The sequence below is a fragment of the Desmodus rotundus genome, chromosome 11 (assembly GCF_022682495.2).
Source record: "Desmodus rotundus isolate HL8 chromosome 11, HLdesRot8A.1, whole genome shotgun sequence".
Lineage (NCBI taxonomy): Eukaryota > Metazoa > Chordata > Mammalia > Chiroptera > Phyllostomidae > Desmodus > Desmodus rotundus.
Window position 1 is genome coordinate 9,779,433 of NC_071397.1, and position 19,306 is coordinate 9,798,738.

Consider the following 19,306-nt stretch of genomic DNA (forward strand, 5'->3'; position numbering starts at 1 on the left):
TGCAGGTCCTTTATCACCCCCTCCTCCATCACCTGTGAAGGAACTGAGAGAAACGAGGCGGTTGCAGCTGCAGTCTTTGACCCATACCTCTCTCCTCCCCACACACTTGTTTGCTCCTTTCTTTTCCCCGGGTCCAGTATTTACCATCCCTCCCTTCCAAAACAACAGTAACAGATACAAATAGAGTCATTTTATTATAGTCCAGGGGTATCAGCTTTGGGCAGCAGCCGAGGGCAGCTTCACATAACTCTTCATTGGGGGCAGCGGCCGAATCTTTCGGCCAGCCCAGCCCCCCTTGCGATGCCACAGCCCACTGGAAGGCCTCTTGCCCAGCCAGCGGTTCCGGCCAGCCTTGCCAATGACCCGTTTGTTGTGATCAACATTGGATACGCGGCCTACCGTTGCTATGCACGTTTCCAGCACCTGACAGAGAAAGCAGAGGGAAGAGAATGCACCGTGGGGGGTGGGAGGGGGGCCGGGAGCCTGATAGGGCTGAAGGTAGGGCACTGGGGAAGGCCGTGACACTCAAGGAGAAGGGAAAGGACGGAAAGCACGGCACAGGTGAGCCTGAGTGTAGGTCCTTCAGAAATTGAGAACAAAAGTTTTCTATCCCATTATGGTGACAGCCCGACTAAGCATTCTTGGTCACTTCACGCAGCAGGAAAGGCCAGACCCAGCTCTGGCTAGTTCCTAACACAAAACACCTAGGGGTTATGTGGGCCAGGAAAGGTACATTCCAAATTCCTCCCTGGCTGATCCCTCCCACGTACACCCCCACACACACCTGCATCTGCCTCTTAGAGGGCAGCTGGATGATGGCCGTCCCATTCACCTTCCGGAGCAGCACCCCGCACGTCCCTGGGGAGGGAGAAGCAGCTTGGCCACCCTCCGCAAAGGGCAGCTTTGCCCTTTAGGAGAATATACACTGAAGCAGGATGCGTGCCATGTTTTAGGTAAAAACACAAGCAGCTCTTCATCCTCATTTTCTTCGTTTTTTCTTCTTTTCCTCTGCCAGTGGACCAGATGCGGGCCCATGGGCTCACAGAATTGTGACCTTGGTTACCCCCTGGCCTTCCAAATTATAAGACCCCAAACAGCTCCTTCCTTCATACCTGCAGCTCGGATATACTGGGCCCCCCGGCCTGGCGCACTTTCCACGTTGTTGACCAGGGTCCCCACGGGCAAGGCCCCAAGAGGATGTGCATCCCCTTCCCGAGGAGCAACTAAAAGAGAATTTCATCAGCACCAGAACACTTGCAGCCTCCCAGCCCACGCACATCCGGTGACCATCTCTCACCTGCCATTCGGCCAATGTGGTCAGAGTTCAGGATGATGTCTCCAGCCTGCATGTTTTCTGTGGCAATGATCCAGCGTTTCCGGCTGCCCCCAGCAACCAGAGCTATGTCTGCTGACCTGCTCAGGGTGAGTGACAGGTGAACAGACCATGTAGGCAACCCCACTTCTTTTGAAAAGCCACAGAGCAGTCATTCAGTCATGCCATCATCACCCCACATTGCAAACTTGCCTACAGGGATCATAGCGGACGCGGACGACCTTCTCCTCAAAGGGTCCTGGCTTGGTTTCCTGCTCCGGCCGGAACCGAAGAAAGTCAATCATGCGGTAACGTTGCTTGTGGCCCCCGCCAATACCATGCACTTTGATTCGGCCTGTGGTTAGGACAGTGAGGGGACATAAGCCAGGTCAGAGGAACAGGCCCGTCTTTGGCAGGGAGCAGTGCTTCCCAAGATTATGACTCAAGCAGAAAATGATAAAAAGTTTTCAGAGCACAATGGGGTGAATGGGGATGGGGAAACACACAAACCTTGGTAAAAACATAATTAAATGATTATTAAAATTGTACAAAACCTCCAGATAAATTCTTTACAGATTACTAAGTTCAGTAAGTTTACTGAGGGCCATGTAAACAGTGCTTGATTTCGACTGTTACAGATTTTTTTCTTTTTTCTTAAATTTATTGGGATGACATCGGTTAGTAAAATTGTATAGGTTTCAGGTTAACTGTTGTCAGTGTTTGAAGGGTGTGAAGAAGAATGCCATGAAACTTGTTGGGTATGTCCAGTTTCCTTCAATTATCTAGACTGTCTTTAGGAACACAGAGCACTTGTCTATTGCTTTGTATTCTATTCTCTCATTCTTAATCATGTACTATATGTAGGAGGAGTCTGATAAATGTGCTTTAATTACATCCCTCTGCCTGTATCAATACACAGAACCAGGGTCCTACCATGTTTTTTCTCCTTACTGCTTAAATCCTCTTGCCCTTGCTCCCACCTGTGTGGTCTCGGCCCCCAGACTTCCTCATCTTCAGTGGTTTAATGGTGTACTTGGTACGACTCTTCCAGGACACAATCTTGGCACCAAGGGCCTCAGAGGTAAGGATTGGGCGGCAAGGTAGCAACAAGGCAGAGGGAAACTGGAGGAGGCCATTGTTTATCACCTGGAGATAAACAGAAATCTCTTTCACTTCAAAGCTACTTGAAGGAGAGGCATCACAGAACCAAGGGAGAGGGCAGAGACCAAGTTTAGCGTGTAGCCCAATTCTTCCCGGAAGTGTCCCAGACCAGCAGTCCAAAAACTTCACCCTTCCTGGCTTGTACAAACACCAGTGTGCAATGTTTATCCAGGTGTGTGTTGATTACCTCTTCTCATTCTATCCTCTCACCTCTGAAGTATTTCTATTCTATAATGGAATGTTCTTCCCTTGATGCTCTACTAAACCTGGCTCTATTCTCCTCCTCCAGGAAGGAGAAGCTTTTCCTTCCCCAAACAACTCCCTTTTCCAGAGCTGGTAACTTCCACACATCCATATACCACCATCAGCACCAATGCCTTTTGCGAATCTGCACTATATTTCTGGGAGTTTTTCAGATACAAATGGGGGGGAGGGACCATTTCTGTCTTGTTCCCTGCTATATCCCCAGGATTTCCCAGAGTAGGTTTTGAATTTTAAGTATGCATCTGCCAAACTCTACCATCAGCCTGAGCGGTTCAGAGCAAGACTTCAACAAGTCTTTTCTGTGATTCACGAATCACCCACTAGGGACCTTGTGACCTTCACCCTAGGCTCGTATTCTTGGTGTCTTGCCCTGTATTCCCTAATCTCAGCATTCTTAATGGTTATCATAATGATCAAGAGCTCAGGTTTTGAAGCCAGACTGCCTAGCTCAAATAGTCAGTGTATGGCCTTGGATTGCTCATCAGTTTTCTCATATGAAAAACGGGAATGTTCACCCTGGCTGGTGTGGCTCTGGGGATTGAGTGTCGGCCTGCCGACCAAAGGGTCGTCAGTTCGATTCCCAGTCAGGGCACATGCCTGGGTTGCAGGCCAGATCCCTAGCAGAGGGCTCGCGAAAAGCAACCACACATTGATGTTTCTCTCTCTCTCTTTCTCCCCCCCTTTCCCTCTCTCCAAAATAAATAAATGAATAAAATCTTTTTTTGAAAAATGGGAATGTTAACATAAGGTGTAACTAACCACCTTGTAGAGTAGTTGAAAAGAGTTCACTTATTTAACACGTCCATTACTTATGCCTGGCTTATGATAAGCACCCAGTAAGTGTCAATTATTATTGAAACCTGTACAACCGTTTCTCTGCAAAGCACTTTCACCTTCGATATCTCGTCTGAGGAATCCAGCGGCCCTGTGAGATGGCAACATTTAAAGAGGAGAAGGCTGAGGATTAGAGTGACTTATCCAAGGCCACGGGCTGGTGTGACTACTGACCAGACTCAGATCCCTTCCCTCCAGCCCCGGGGGTCCCCAATCCGGCGGCCCGAAGGGAAACAGCCTCATTTCCAGGTGAGGTGGATTACCTGGGCGGCCCGGAGCAGGCTCGGGCCGGGGGCAGCGGCAGGCGTGGGCGCCAGGCTCAGAGAGCCCAGAGCACGGGTCAGTGTCCGCAGGGCCATGAGAGTATCCAAGGTCCTCTGGGCTCAGCACGCCACCATTACCTTTGACAACAGCCGGGCGCTCCTGAATGACGCTAAAGACTCCCTGTGCGTCGCTTCTTCATGACGTAAAGAGGCGGAGGGAGAACCCGAGAGCCGGCTGTGTACACACCTCCTTTCCGGCCTGCGGCTGGTCAGAACCAATCCTCTGGCGGCTCTTAGGTCGCGTGACTGCAGAGCAGGCCCCCGCCCCTCTGACCCGTCAAAACAATTGCCTCGAGCGGTAGCCATGATGCATTTAAAGGGGCAGTACCGGCAAGCGCAGCAGCCAGGTCGACAGACGGCAGGTGAGTCTTTGAGATGCCTCTGGGGCTGAGGGTTGAGGTTCCGCTACTTCTTATTCCCGCACTCATGGACAGATGAACACACCCTCGCTGAAAGACCTCACACAGCTCCAGACTAAAAAACTCCGCCCCGCCGCTATTCTTCCCGCCCCTCCGTGTCCAGACAGAGCAGTCGGCCTGCCCCGCCCCCTGCGCTACCAACTGTCTCAATGACCTCGGGATTGTGGGGCCGCTGAGTCCTCACCCATGACGCATACTTCTGTCCTCCACCTGTACCTCCTCTCTGTCGTCCCTGCCCATCTCACTCTATCCCCACCCCGGGCCACAGGGCAGGTCGATGGCCTGGGGCACTGCTCAACCGCATTCCTTGGCCCTCGAGACTACCTCCCCGTGCCGCGTTTCCCAGTGACTCTGCAGCAGCTCAGCAGACCTGCCATTCTTTCCTGCATCGTCAGGCATCTGGGAGGCACGCTAAGCTGACTCTGTCAGAGCCTGTTAGTAGGTGATCATAACAGAGACAGAGCCATGGAAGTGACTGAGCCTGGAGTGACCAGGTCTTCCTCTTTACTCTTAGCCAGACACGCCCCTTGCCGCAGGTTCCAGATCAAGTCTCATTCCCTTCCTGGGAGAAAATAGCTCCCCAGGCTTGGGGCGAGAGGTTGGCCTGGAGAAAGAGAGACACTGGTCGTCTTTGAAGACTTGCGGGCAGGGGGAGGGAGGGTGTTTACTCTGGGTGGGGCTCTGTGCCAGGTCTTCTGGGTGTCTGTGAAGTGGTGAGAGAAGGGGTGGGAATGCTGGACTTCTGGACTTTGGGCAGGGAAGCTCCTTTTGAGTCCCTGGCTGCTGAACAGTTTCTTCCGGGCTCTGGCCTGAGTGCCACAGCCAAGGGCTGTGCTCTGTAAACAGGTAAGAGGACTTCAAAGATGAGAAACAAGGCCCTTTTGAGGAAATAGGAAGACAGCCTGAGACCTGGGGGTGAGGGGCGGTGAGGGTGTGTGTGAATATGGGTTGAAAGCTTGTGGGGAAAGAGATAGAGCTGAGCAGATTCGGAGATGGCTGGTCTTAGCTCCGTGGGTGATGCAGCCTGAAGACCTTGAGCCTTTTGGGGCCCATTCATCTGGGTCCTGCAATGAAGGCTCCTGTTTTCTTCCTTTCTCTCTTTTCCCTGATTTAACTTTGAAACTTATTCCTTCCCTTTTCCCAAAACCTCTGCACCATTTTCTACATATCTGCTGTCTGCTTCAAACCTATTTCCTTTGTAACTGTCCCCAGACACCCTCTGTGTTTCTTGTAGTGCTCTCATCTCTCACCTCCTGATTCCTTTTTTTTTTTTAAAAAAAACTTACTTATTTTTAGAGAGAAGGGAAGGGAGGGAGACAGAGAGGGAGAGAAACATCCATGTGTGGTTGCCTCTCACATGCCCCCAGCTGGGGACCTGGCCCACAACTCAGGCATGTGCCCTGACTGGGAGTCAAACTGGTGACCCTTTGGTTTGCAGGTGGGCACTCAATCCACTGAGCTACACCAGCCAGGGCTCCTGATTCGTTTTTTTAAAAAAGATTTTATTTATTTTTAGAGAGAGGGGAAGAGAGGGAGAAAGGGAGGGCAAGGAACATCCCTTGGTTGCCTCTCATACGTGCTCCGACCTGGGCAGAACCTGTAACCTAGGCATGTGCCCCGAATGGGAATCTACCCTTCACTTTGCAGGATGACGCCCAACAGAGACACACCAATTGGGGCTCCCCTGATTCTTTTTCCTAACCCAAGCTCTCTCTGCAACTCCTTTTCTATTTTGGTCCTAAGTTCTAAATCTCCCTGCTAGTTCTCAGGACCTTTGTTCCTTCTCTATTCTTTTTTAAAGATTTTATTTACTTATTTTCAGAGAGAGGGGAAGGGAAGGAGAAAGAGATGGCTAGAAACCTTAATGAGCAAGAGAAACATCCATTGGTTGCCTCTTGCACACCCTCAACTAGGCACCTGGCCTGAAACCCAGACGTGTGCCCTGACCTGGAATCGAACCAGTGACCTTTCTGTTCTCAGGCTGGTGCTCAATCCACTGAGCCACACTAGCCAGGGGTCTCTTCTTCTTCTTCTTTTTTTTTTTTTTTCATTTAAGTTACTTCCTTTCCTTCTGTCTTTCTCACAACCTTAAGCCTTGTGTTTTTAGTATTGCAGGATCCCTCCACACTGGTCACTCTCTCTGATTAAACCACAGGGTTGCCCATACTCTCATCTGTTAACTTGGATCCCACCACCCTCTAACCTTAGCCTCTTTTTCTTATCTTTACTTGCCTGAGCTCTGTTTTTTTTCTCCCTAGCCCAGGCAAGGTCTTCCAGGCCAGGATGTCGGGCCTGGTGTTGGGGCAGCGGGATGAACCTGCAGGGCACCGGCTCAGCCAGGAAGAGATCCTGGGAAGTACTCGGCTGGTGAGCCAAGGGCTGGAAGCCCTACACAGCGAACACCAGGCTGTGCTACAAAGCCTATCCCATACCATTGAGTGTCTGCAGCAGGGAGGCCATGAAGAAGGGCTGGTGCATGAGAAGGCCCGGCAGCTGCGCCGTTCCATGGAAAACATTGAGCTGGGGCTGAGTGAGGCCCAGGTGAGAGGGAGGAGGTGGTGCCAGATGGCCCATGGAGGAGCAGTTTTCTTACTGGGGTTTTGGGGTCCCTTGGGATCCCCTTGTCCTAGATTCTTACATTCATTCAGCAAATATGCATTAAGCCCCTTCTATGTTCCAGGCACTACTCCTCTGGGCTCTGGAGACATATCACTGAACACACCACTTGCCATCTTAGAGCTTACATTCTATCTGGGGGAAGCATATAGTACACAATAAATAAGTAAATGATTCCGTATGCCCGAGTGGTAATTGCTAAGGATGAAAAGGGAAAAATAAAGCAGGGAAGGGGATTAGGGAGTATGGAGAGAACCTATGGCTTTAGATAGGGTGGTGCCAAGGCTTCACTGAAATGGCGACATTGGAGCAAAGGTTTGAAGATCAGGGATTGGGTCATGCAGTAAATGGGGGCAGAGCATCCTAAGCAGAGTGGACAGCAAGTGCAAAGGCCCTGAACCAGAGTTTTCTCTATGAGTTCAACAAGGGGCCATTGTAGCTGCAGTAGAGTGAATGAGGGGAAGCAAAATAGAAAATGAAGTTCAAGAGGTCGTGGGGTTGGGGAGAGGAGGACAGATTATGTGAACAGAGGAGAAGAGTGATGTTCTAACTTAACCTTTTAAAAAAGGTCATCTGGCTGCTGCGTTGAGAATAGACTCTAAGGGAACAAGGGCAGAAACAGGAGAGGCCCAGTGAGGGGGCTGTTGTGGTAATGAATGCACGTGGGAACTGATGGTGGCCTGGCCTAGGTGGTGACTATGGAGGCGGTGAGAAATTGGACACAGGGTGTATTTTGAAGGTAGAACCATTGCTCCCCAACCCCACTTCCTGGCTCCTGCTAGTCTTGCCACCTCCCAGTAGGCTTCCCTCCTGTCATTCCTGAACACTCCTAGCCAGAGTCTGGTGCTCACAGGATGTGCTCACCTAGGTGATGCTGGCTTTGGCCAGTCACCTGAGCACAGTGGAGTCGGAGAAGCAGAAGCTGCGGGCTCAGGTACGGCGGCTGTGCCAGGAGAACCAGTGGCTCCGGGACGAGCTGGCAGGTACACAGCAGCGGCTCCAGCGCAGTGAGCAGGCCGTGGCCCAGCTGGAGGAGGAAAAGAAGCACCTGGAGTTCCTGGGGCAGCTACGGCAGTATGACGAAGATGGGCACGCCACCGTAAGCGCTACAGGCGAGGCTGGGTGGGGGATGGGTAGTTGGGAGTCATCACAAACGTGGGGCAGTTGCTCCGTCATCTGCAGGGGATGGCAGCACTGCCCAACCTGCTCCTCATAGCACAATTCAGGTCCTGCCCCCAACTCCAGATGACAGCAATGGGGAAAGAATATTCATTCATTCAGTCGCCATTTAACTAAAAGACTATTACGTAGGCCAGGTGCTGTGCACTCCACCGGGGATGCAACAGTGAACGAGGCAGGCAGAGTTCCTGCCTCACGGTTGCAGGTTTGTGTGGGGGACACAGACGAGCACCCGGACCATTCCACCCAGAATCCTAAGTGTGGGAATTAGGGAAAGTGTAAGGCGGTTGAGCAAGACCCTCCTAAAGTTTGCTCTTAACATGTATAAAATTAACCCTCACTCAACAGGCATTTGTATATCTTTGTGCCTGAAGCAGTTCAAGGAGGTGTGTTTAGGGGACATATAAAGAACTGGAAAAGAGGGTTCCCTGCTTTTGTGAGCTTGTAATGTGGCTGTAAGGACAGGAGTCACACAGGAGAACACCTGTGCGACCACACGAGGCCCAGGTGCTCAGTGCTGGGCGCATGTTCAGTCAGTGTGGGCGGGGTGGGGGCGGGTTCCGCAGAGAAAGGCTCCTGGGGGCTGGGATGGTCTGAGAAAGAGGCATGAGGAGGGCAGGGTGCAGGGATGGTAAGGTTTAGACTGGATTTTTAAAAAATTTAAATGGTTAGGGGTTGGCATGGAGTTTGATGGGTGATGAGGGAGAGGGAGGGGCTTTCTGTACTGTGGGAAGGGGATGGCACTGACGAGGCTCCAGGGCCGGAAAGCTGGTCTGTTCAAGGGAAAGTGGGATGCAGTGCATGGGACACATTGGCAAACCTGGGCAGGAGGGCCAGAGGTGTTTGTACAGGGCTGCGATGCCTGGTGGACACAGCAAATTTGCCCAGTGTGGAAGCAGGTTACACAGGCGGGCTGGGCACTAACCCTGCGTGAGCTATGGCAGATGACGGGCACAAGGCTGAGGTAGACACTTGGGGTACGTGTCAGTAAGATCAGACACACCCCCTGCCCTCAGAGACAAGGCAGACATATAATCAATGTAAACACACAGGGCTATAATTATGAGTTGAGGGGGTGAGAGGTGGAGGCTGGAGAATGAGGGTGCTTAGGAAGGAAACTCTGAAGTGGAGGAAGGGAAAGCTACGAGATTTGCAAACGAGAGGCCTGAGGTTGGCAAGGCAAATGCTGGCCTTCCCAGGGGTGGGGGCATGAACAAGGCCTTCTCTTGGGCCCCACCTGTCAGGGGTTGCCTGGTTCGCAGGAGCTCTGAGAGGTTACTGGGGATCTGCTGGCCCATATGTGCTGCTGCTTTTTTTCTAGGAAGAGAAGGAGGGCGATTCCAGCAAAGATTCCCTGGATGACCTCTTCCCCAATGAGGAGGAAGAAGACCAAAGCAATGGCCGTGAGTCTGTCTCTGGAGTGGGAGGGTGAAGAGGGGCAGCAGGAGCCTGGTCCGGTTGTTCCCCAGCCCTCGCCAAGTACACAGGGTGCTCACCATTCAGAAATAAGTTCTCTGCTTCCTCTGGAGATGGGCAGAGACTGGGCCAGTACTTTGATTTTCTCAGCCTCCCCATTTATTTCTTATTCATTAACATTTATTACACACTTAATATGTGCCAGGTACTGTGCTGGGCACTAGGGATACTGAGATGAGAACGACAGGGGTCTTGCCAGTAAGGAGTTCACAGTTGAGTAGGAGAATGACCCTGGAGTGGAAGAACACGAGCTCCTCAAGGGAAAGAACCAGGTTTTTCTTGTCTTTGTATCTCTGGCACAGCCCCTGGCTCGTGCTCATATAGTGAATGTTTGTTGAGTGAGCGACTTACCGGGTGAACAAATGGGACTGTGGCGAGCACAGGTCCAAGAGAGTGGGCGAAAGAATAGCAGTTGAGACAGGTCTCCAGAGAGAGAGCCTGGTGGGGGCAGGTGCAGGCATGGAATAAGACATGGAGCATGGGTGGGGAGGGCAGGCAGCAAAGGAGAGAGGCTGAGTCCCGTCACGAAGTCTCCTGTTTCCTTCCTGGGATGGCTTAGTGTCCCGTGGCCAGAGCACCCAGCATAGTGGCTATGAGATCCCAGCGAGGTTACGGACTCTGCACAACCTGGTGATTCAGTATGCAGCCCAGGGGCGCTATGAGGTGGCCGTGCCGCTGTGCAAGCAGGCACTTGAGGACCTGGAGCGCACATCTGGCCGCGGCCACCCAGATGTTGCAACCATGCTCAACATCCTTGCTTTGGTGTATCGGTGAGTAGTGCCCTCCTCCTGCCCTCAGATCTGCCTCCAGGTTCTCACCTCGATCCACCTTTGGCTCTCATTCCTTCTCTCCACCGGGTACCTCTTCTCCCTGCTGTGCCTCCCGGGTATGTGCCACTTGGGGGCTTTCTCCTGTACCGGAGCTCTCATTCTGTTCATACCCGAGCCCTTAACCTCAGAGAGTACTCATCTCTCAGGCTCTTTGCTGTTCCCATCTTTCTTCTGGGGAGGGTCTCTTTCTCTCTCTCTCTGTCTCTTGTGTCCAATAACTTGTGGCCTCCTCTTGACATGGCACAGTTCTTGTTCAATATGAGCGTGTTGGTGAACCCTCGCGCTGCTTACACACACCAGGCTTTGTGTCCCCTCATGGTGGGCCCAATCCCTAAATGTATCTCAGTCATCCCAAAGGAAAGGAGGGAGTGGGGTGGCTTGGGCAGAATTCAGGGTAACCCCCTTGACACTTTTGTCCTCTTCCAGGGACCAGAATAAATACAAGGAAGCCGCCCACCTGCTGAATGACGCCCTCAGCATCCGGGAGAGCACCCTGGGCCCGGACCACCCTGCTGTCAGTATCCTTGCCCTCCTTGCCCCGTGCTCGTTTGACCTCTCCCAGGTCCCCCACCCGCTGCCCTCAGCCCAGTCACTGGGGTTGCTCAGGAGGGAGGTGTGAGGACTCCTTTCTTCCAGACCCCGTCTGCTGATTCCATTGGTTCTCAACCGTGAGAACCAAGCGACTCCTTCTCATAATGAATGTTTTCCTGAGACTTAATTCATAGATAATGTAATCTACCTACATATATAATTTCCAAGATGTCGAATGATACCGTATTAATATAAAAAGGAAATAAGAAATATAATTTATAATAAAATAATATACACAATACACTACAATGAAGTAAAAATACAATGTAACAGTTGTGGTAGTGAATACAACTATACTAGAAGACATAATATAGTAGTCTGATATGTGATGAATAACTTCAGATTTAGAAGGAGTAAGACCAGGAAACCGTTCTTTTTTTATTTTTTTAAAGATTTATTTATTTTTAGAGAGAGAGAAAGGGAAGGAGAAAGAGAGGGAGAGAAACATCAATGTGTGGTTGCCTCTTTTTTTTTTTTTTTAATTTTTATTGTTATTCAATTACAGTTGTATGCCTTTTCTCCCCATCCCTCCACCCCACCCCAGCTGAACCCACCTCCCTCCTCCCTGCCTCTTGCATGCCTCCTACTGGCGAAACTAGCCTGAAACCCAGGCATGTCCCTTGACTGGGAATCGAACCAGCGACCCTTTGGTTTGCAGGCCCGTGCTCAATCCACTGAGCTATATACTAGCCAGGGCAGGAAACCATTTAAAAAATTTTTTTAAATTTACTTTTAGAGAAGTAAAGTAAGGGAGGAAGGAGAAAGAGAGGGAGAGAAACATCTATGTACAAGAGATACATAGATCGGTTGCCTCTCACACACCCCAACTTGGGGACCTGGCCCACAACCCCAGCATGTGCCCTGACTGGGAATTGAACAAGTGACCTGTCAGTTCACAGGCTGGCACTCAGTCCACTGAGCCAGGGCAAAGAAACCATTCTGTATAAGATGGACTAAAAACTGGCAGAGCAGAAGGATTGGTGGATATGAGTTTAAAATCCAGTGTCAGAATAAGTAACAACAGACCAGGTTTATTTGCGTGTGGTAGAGAAATAAGTGGGGATAGCACGCTGAGATAAAAAATAGGCTGCCAAAGTGAAGGAAATGAGAAATAAGACATTTCTGAAAATGAGCGAACTCTGTGAAGATAATTCCCCATGTTACGACAGGTGATAGGCAGGGGTGATGTCTCTCAGAAGAGATGACCTCTCCGCTATCCCACCAAGTGTCAAAGCTCACAGTCAGTGTTTAATGTCTTGCCGACATTGAAAAGCTGGCGCAGCTGTCCCACACATGCAGAACATCTGTAGCTTCCTTGCCTCCCCAAAGGTAGCAGTGCCCCCAATTTTCATGGCAACCAAACCAAACCAAACCAAAACACACCTTTAGAAATGTCTAAAACTGCCCCTAGAGGGCGATACCACCCCCATGGAAAACCTCAGAGCCATCCAGTTCAGCAATTTCCCCTCCCCTGACTCTGGCAGAGTCCGCTTCTCTTGGGGTTGTACAGTGCGGGGGAGAACCTCCAATTCTCCGGGTCCTTGAAAGTACTAGCATCTGAGGGGACGGACCTGTCTTCCTAGGTGGCCGCCACACTCAACAATCTGGCTGTGCTCTATGGCAAAAGGGGCAAATACAAGGAGGCAGAGCCGCTGTGCCAGCGGGCACTGGAGATTCGAGAAAAGGTGCCCACGCCCTCTCCCCATTCTTCCCCGCTGCTGCGATCCCTCTCCCACCGTCTCTCTTCCGGTCTGCCCTCTTGTCTCCCTTTGCTTCTCACCTCCCTCTCTCCGCCTCGTTTTCTCCACCATTCCCTTTCCCCATTCCCTGCAGGTGCAGGTGCACGCACGCATGTGCCCACCTGGACACACACACACACACAGCCACCTATCACTGCTTTGCTTCCCTTCAGGTCCTGGGCACCGACCACCCAGATGTGGCAAAGCAGCTGAACAACCTGGCCCTGTTGTGCCAAAACCAGGGCAAGTATGAGGCTGTGGAATGCTATTACCGGAGGGCACTGGCCATCTATGAGGGGCAGCTGGGGCCGGACAACCCTAACGTAGCCCGGACCAAGAACAACCTGGTAAGGGAGGAGTGGGCAGAGTGGATGGAGGGAGGGGATGGGTCAGCATTATAGTCTGGCACACTAATCCCGTCACCTCTGTGCGCCCCCCTGGGGCTGCAGGACCTGCTTCATTCCAGTGGGAAGGCAGAAGCTCCCTAACCTCTTGGGAGTGGAGTGGGGTCACCCTTGACCCTGCAGCTAGAAAAGGAGGTGTGAGGAGGGTGTCTGGGGAAAGTCAGAAAGGGGACAAGAAGTAGAAGTCCCTGAGCCTGGCTGAGATGCTGTCTCCATCTCTTGCTCCTGCATTTTTGCCTTCCCGCCCCTAGGCTTCCTGTTACCTGAAACAGGGCAAATATGCTGAGGCCGAGACGCTCTACAAGGAGATCCTGACCCGCGCCCACGTGCAGGAGTTTGGGTCTGTGGATGGTGAGTGGTGAGGGCTTGGGAAGGGACCTGTAGGGAGGAAAAGAAATGCAGACCCAAGGCGTGGGGGGATTAGGCTGTAGTGGTTGGGGGTGGGTGGGGAGCCAGACTCCTTTAGTCCAGCCCTGTGGGCCTCTGGGTCCTGGCTTCCCCCATACTGTCCAGCTCAGTTCTCTAACCTTGCCATCCCACGATTCACCTCCAGATGACCACAAGCCCATCTGGATGCATGCAGAGGAGCGGGAGGAAATGAGCAAAGTGAGTGGGGGAGCCCAGCCCGGGGAGCCCAAGGCTGCCAGGGCTCCTATCTTACTCCTTGCACTAGCCCAGTTCTTCACTTCCCAGCTCTGCCCCAGCCCCGGACCCATGGCGCCTTCCCCATCCCAGCCCGCACCCTGGCCCAGCTTGCACTCCAGTGTCTCTGTACTCACACCTCTGCTTCCCCCCACTTCTGTTCTCCTGCAGACGCGGCCCCGTGAGGGTGGCACACCCTATGCTGAGTATGGAGGCTGGTACAAGGCCTGCAAAGTGAGCAGGTAGCTGCAGAGAGGTGGCTTGGCCTCTGATACCCTCCGTTCAAGCCCTGATCCTGGCCTCCTGGACCTTTCCCCTTCTTCCCTTTGCCCTTTCCTTGGCCTTAGCTCTGCTCCCTCCCTCTCCTGTTTCTTTTCTGAACCCATCCTGACTTCCTTCCCTGGTCTCACCACTCCCACAGCCCCACAGTGAACACCACTCTGAGGAACCTAGGAGCTCTGTACAGGCGCCAGGGAAAGTTGGAGGCGGCTGAGACCCTGGAGGAATGTGCCCTGCGCTCCCGGAAACAGGTCAGAGACCAGGAGGGGAAGGGTATCAGGAAGGTAGGGCCCACTGAGGCTTCTCCTGAGTCTCTGAAGAATAAGAGGAAAGACGGAAGAGGGATACCTGGGGAGGAAGATGAGACATCCTTGTGGTTGTGGTTGTTTTTTAAGTGTGTTCTTAGCCCCCACATGCCCTCTGTGGTCAGGACTCTGAGTTCAAGGTTCACTTCACTGAATGGGGTTATTAAAAGGGAAGCCCTACCCCTTCACCATTTGAAGAATCTGTTAACGAGGGGCAAGGGTGGTGTGGATGAGAGGGCAATGGTTGAGGGGCGCCCAATGTCAGAGTTTCTCAGATTGCAGGTGTTAGCTCATTAGTGGGCCATGGCTAAACATACCTCTGCATCTCTGAGTCGGAATACACTGCAGATAGAAAGGGTGGGTGTGGCTCCAGGATGTGTGTCCTGGGATGTCACGAGGAAAAACATCTGCCTGCCCGTGGCTGGTGGTGATAGAAGCTTTGAAAGCCCCATCCTGAGGAGCTAAGGAGTGGGAAGTCCCAGGCTCTTCCTTTTCCTTTCAGGGCACTGACCCTATCAGCCAGACCAAGGTGGCCGAGCTGCTTGGGGAGAGTGACAGTGGAAGGAGCTCCCAGGAGGGCCCTGGGAGCAGCGTGAAATTTGAGGGAGGTGAAGATGCCTCTGTGGCTGTGGAGTGGTCAGGGGTAAGTCTGACTGTTGCCCCTTGATCTCTCCTGCCCCTCCTGCTGGTAGCAGTGAGAGGCTCTGACCCCGTCCTGAAGGGCATGAGAACCTGTTGCCCCCACTCCAGTTCAGTGAACCCCCCGCCCCCCCCCCCCGGAGGCACCCCTGTGACAGGGCTCCGGCCTCCGTCAGTGGGCTTTTCGGGGAGAGGGGGTATGTACAGAGTAAATGGCAGGAGGAGATTCAGAAGCCAGTCTGCAAGGGATCCCCTTAGCTTCTGTTTCCCATCTCTCCCTGCCAGGATGGTAGTGGGGCCCTGCAGAGGAGTGGCTCTCTGGGCAAGATCCGGGATGTGCTTCGCAGAAGCAGTGAACTCCTGGTGAGGAAGCTCCAGGGAGCCGAGCCTCGGCCCTCCAGGTACTCCGCGAGACTGAGAGATACACTGCGAGAGCGGCAAAGCAGACAGGGAAGCCCCGCCTCCAAGTCCTCGAGCCCCTCACCTCTGGAGGAGAGGTGTCTTGGGGAGAATCTTGGAGGAGGTCAATGGGATGGCTATGGAGAGAGTTCAGGAAAAACGGGTGCCCCAGGGTGGGGTAAAGACACCCGAGGAGATGAAGATAGGAGAATGTGTGTGTACGGAGAAGGGGGTGGTGGGGAGGCGGTGACCTGATTTCCTGTGGCAGCCCCACAGTGTCAGGGACACTCAAGAGAAAGAAAGGAGGCCTCGATTCTTTCTTTTCCGTTGTAGCAGCAACATGAAGCGGGCAGCCTCCTTAAACTACCTGAACCAGCCCGGTGCAGCACCCCTTCAGGTGAGCGGTGCTGGTGGGCATTTGGGCGGGTGAAAAAGAGAGGACAGCCACAGGGCAAGCCCAGCAGAGTTAGGGAGGAGGGGGGAGCGACCTTGAAGACGGGAGCTAGGGAACTGGGGTTGTCTGACGGAATCAGCCAGCCAGACTGGTGGTGGTGGTGGTGACTGGGAAGGGACAGTTCCGGGCCAGAGGTAGTAGCAAATGAATTAATCAGGAGGACAACAGGAACTGATGTTCTCTAAACTGGTACTTTGGAATTAGGATAATTCAAGAAAGATTTGGGGGTTGTTACTGCTCTTCCTCATGCAGCTGCCATACACCTTGCCTTGGGGACTCGGTAGTCAGTAGTCAAGAAGAAGGGAAAAAGAAAAAGTATTCAATCATCTCCATCTGAAAAAAACAGTAATGGCACTTTTATGGGAAATGATCACTGGTATCAACACATTCAAACTATAGGCCAATATTCATGTGACTCTTCCAGGTATTTTCTCCACCCGGCTGTGGCCTTCTGGAAAATCCTAGCAAAGCCTCAGAGCTGAGGTTGAGGTTACAGGCTCCATCCTAGATCCAGAGATGAGACTGCAGCCGCGAGACGGACAGACTCCACAGAACAGTCTTCCGGAGGCCGAGGTCCCTGGACTGACGGCATGTGTTGTCCGTTTCAGGTCTCCCGAGGCTTCAGCGCCAGCACTATGGACCTCTCTTCAAGCAGCTGACATTCACCCCACCCTCCAGGTCTGCTGGGTTCCTCCACAGCCCTCACAGCATTCCCTGTTGCTCCTGGCTCTTCCAACCCTGTGGTGGGACAGTGAAGGGGGAGCAGTTACCAAGAAGATTGCTGCTGCCCTTAGGGTCTCAGCTTCCTCCTCAGGAATCCCCCCCGAGAAGAACCCTCAGGACATCCTCTCCCCACCCTGTAGTCCTCTAGAGTAGCTAGCTCTGAGCGTCCCAGGGTGGGTAAGGGCAGGTATGCACATCAGAGATGCAGCCTGCTGCTGGCTTTTCTGCCAGCCGGTTTAGGGCTGGCCAAGCGAGATGCCTTGCCCTGGCCTCTCTTGTTCCCTCTGCTGCCTCACTTCAGGTCCATGTATTTCACTTTTCTTAAATAAAAGAATCAGGTAACCATTCTGCCACCTGAGTCCTGCTTGAAGAGAGTAGGAAGCAAGGGCTTCATGGGGGCCCTTCACAGAAGGGTGAGGGGCAGTGATGGATGCGGCAGCAGGAGTGCTGATTCTTGGATCTCTTTTTTCCTTCCCCTGTTTGTATCCTCTCCAGCAGGGCCTGCAGGAGGGCATCTGGGGGATGGGGGAGGAGGCCCACAACCCAAGAAGGTGCTGTGGACTGGGTTGTCAGGGACATGTGGTGGCCATGTGGCAGGACCCTGGGGTCCTGGCGCCACTGCTCCCGGGGCTGAGGCCCTCGGTGGCTGCCCCTCCTCCTCCCAGCTGCTTGCGGGAAGGGAGGTCTGAGCAGGATCCATCCCCTCTCAGCATATCCTGGAGGCCTGAGCAGCAGCTGGGGCCCATCTTCTAAAGCTTGACTCCTCCTGACCCGCCTCCTACACCCCTTGCTGCTTTCACAACAAAGAAAGAATGTGGGGGTGGTGGCGCTGGGGGTGGGGGTGCCTGGAGCGCGGGCTGTGCTGGGCCTCCCCACAGCTGGACACTTGGCCGTGCCCTGACACAGCCCAGACTGCCTGGAGATGGACTTGGGGTGAATTTGTCAGTTTAACAGCCTTCAGCCTGGTGCTCCCAGCCCAGTTCTTTTGTACGTTTGGGTTCAGATTGGCCTAGACCCAAACCAGACCCCAGCAAAGCACTGGTCCCTCACTTCTTCGGGCCACATCTCTCCTGGAGCTACACAGTATCTCCAGGTCACCTTGCTTGGGGAACACCGAAGATAGCCTTTTGTTCTAGGTGTCCCTCAGGATTTCAAGTTGCAAAGACCCCTCGCACCCAGAGACCTTGGGGAAATTGTTGGTCAGAGTCCTAAGGAAGGCCCAGAACTGACCATCTTCCCCAGGGGCCACGGAATCACAGAAGTTATTTTGGTTGCCCAGAGTCCCTGAAGATTAGGCGGTAGGCACAGCCTACCTCCCTTTACCTTGCTCAGGTCATCCGCACTCCCAGGGGCCTCCCGTAGTCCGGGATTCATTTACAGACCCCTCCCCCAACTTCTAGCTCCTCCCCACCCCGGCGGGGAGGGGGCGTCGAGGGGGCGGGGCACCGCGCGGGGAGGGGGCGTCACGGGGCGGGGCTTGGAGGCGGCGGCAGCGCGCGAGTACTCAGAGGTACCGAGCGCGCGCGCGGCTCCGGCTAGGGACGCCTCGGGCTCCGGCTGCTGCAGGGCACTCGCGCTCCGGTGCGCTCGGCCTCCTGGGCCAGCCGCGGAGCGCAGTCTGTGCGTCCGCCGTGCGCCCGCCCGCCGCCTTCCCCGAGCCCGCAGTGATGGGAGCTGCGCGGGGAGCCTCGAGCAGCCCCCGCCGGCTGCCCCTGCTCAGCGTCTTGCTGCTGCCGCTGCTAGGCGGTGAGTCCCGGCGAGCTGGGGGAGCGAAGCTCAGGGAGCGCGGGAGCCCCGCTGGCACAAGGGGTCACCCGGGAAGTGGGTTTGGGAGGCTGGAGCGGAGAAGATACACGGGAGTGGTAGAGAGGCTGGCGGAGGGTGCAAGGTTCCGGCGGCTGGGAGGTGGCCAAGCCCCCAGCGGACTCGGTCTGTCGATCGGAGACCCTCTGCCACCCACGCCCACGATCACAATCGCTTTTCCAGCCTCCACAGAGTTTTCCCGGCCTGAGCGAGAGTTTTGTTCGGGAGTTGCCGGCGCACTCCCTGCTGGGGAGTTTTTTTTCCGGGAGAAAAACGACTACCCCCCGCTTGGGGGGGGGTGCAGTGAAGTGGCTGTCGGTGGGGGAGATGGAGTCCCCGGGCGGCCTCCACCCAGGTGAGGGAGGCCGGCCTGGGGCCGGATGCTGGACCGACCTGCGGCACGCTCTAGCTTTGTTACCTACGCCGGCCCGACGCTCCCGGCTTCCCTCCTCCAAGTTCCGGGGCCAAGCTGGGACCCCTGATGGCCCTGCTGGCGAGGGCGGAAGAAGGGAAGAATTAGGGGCCGCCCCATCTACTCTAGCCCCTGGGCCGGATCCCACTCCTAACCAGGGTTGAATCTGGGGAGCGGAGTCCCAGGCTGTCGCGGTGACTAATGTGTGAAGGCCGCTGCCAAAATCGGGCATGGCCGGCCTGCAAAGGTGCGGACGGGGTTTGTTCTGCTTTTTCCTGCCTTTCCATCCTGTATCTCCTCACCGAGGAAAGCAAATCTCACTTTCTATGGGCCAGTATGGCAAAAAGAGTTCATTCTGTCTTTTCTTTAAGGGCCTCAGCATTTTGATGAGGGTGTGGCCCATATCTTTAGGACGGACTGGACCCCGACGTCCCCCCTCCCCCCCCACCTTCCCGCCTTTATTTCCTGTCTTCCTCACACCTGAGAGTCACCACTAAGGTGT

At 53.8% G+C, this 19,306-nt stretch overlaps 3 protein-coding genes across 5 annotated transcripts in view; 2 read left to right on the forward strand and 1 right to left on the reverse strand.

Moving 5' to 3' along the window:
• Positions 1 to 173: 173 nt before the first annotated feature.
• MRPL2 (mitochondrial ribosomal protein L2) lies at positions 174 to 4,025 on the reverse strand. The gene is made up of 7 exons (XM_024557844.3): positions 3,835 to 4,025; positions 2,293 to 2,458; positions 1,526 to 1,667; positions 1,298 to 1,413; positions 1,113 to 1,223; positions 785 to 858; positions 174 to 423 (listed from the first exon to the last, which is right to left on the reverse strand). Exons 1-7 carry the CDS (start codon positions 3,928 to 3,930, stop codon positions 211 to 213), a joined length of 918 nt encoding a protein of 305 aa, XP_024413612.1. The 5' UTR covers positions 3,931 to 4,025; the 3' UTR covers positions 174 to 210.
• A 159-nt stretch (positions 4,026 to 4,184) lies between these two features.
• Positions 4,185 to 16,937, forward strand: KLC4 (kinesin light chain 4). Of its 3 annotated transcripts, none has more exons than XM_024557928.3 (16): positions 4,185 to 4,256; positions 6,572 to 6,854; positions 7,798 to 8,028; positions 9,430 to 9,511; positions 10,144 to 10,354; positions 10,841 to 10,928; positions 12,589 to 12,690; positions 12,918 to 13,091; positions 13,400 to 13,499; positions 13,702 to 13,754; positions 13,962 to 14,032; positions 14,212 to 14,320; positions 14,877 to 15,017; positions 15,299 to 15,414; positions 15,746 to 15,809; positions 16,475 to 16,937. In XM_024557928.3, the coding sequence occupies exons 2-16, from the start codon at positions 6,597 to 6,599 to the stop codon at positions 16,523 to 16,525; spliced, it is 1,851 nt and encodes a 616-aa protein (XP_024413696.1). In that variant the 5' UTR covers positions 4,185 to 4,256; positions 6,572 to 6,596; the 3' UTR covers positions 16,526 to 16,937. The 3 variants fall into 3 exon arrangements, with proteins under 3 accessions (XP_024413696.1, XP_045049025.1, XP_024413697.1); XM_045193090.3 differs by lacking the exon at positions 4,185 to 4,256 and adding an exon at positions 4,506 to 5,159 and having other exon boundaries at positions 15,749 to 15,809; XM_024557929.4 differs by lacking the exon at positions 4,185 to 4,256 and adding an exon at positions 4,521 to 5,159.
• A 1,149-nt stretch (positions 16,938 to 18,086) lies between these two features.
• The window catches only part of PTK7 (protein tyrosine kinase 7 (inactive)), a 60,584-nt gene continuing 59,364 nt past the window's right edge, over positions 18,087 to 19,306 (forward strand). Inside the window, exon 1 of the mRNA XM_024557655.3 lies at positions 18,087 to 18,335. Coding sequence (XP_024413423.2) covers positions 18,257 to 18,335 — 79 coding nt within the window. The 5' untranslated portion in view covers positions 18,087 to 18,256. The remainder of the gene's footprint in view (positions 18,336 to 19,306) is intronic.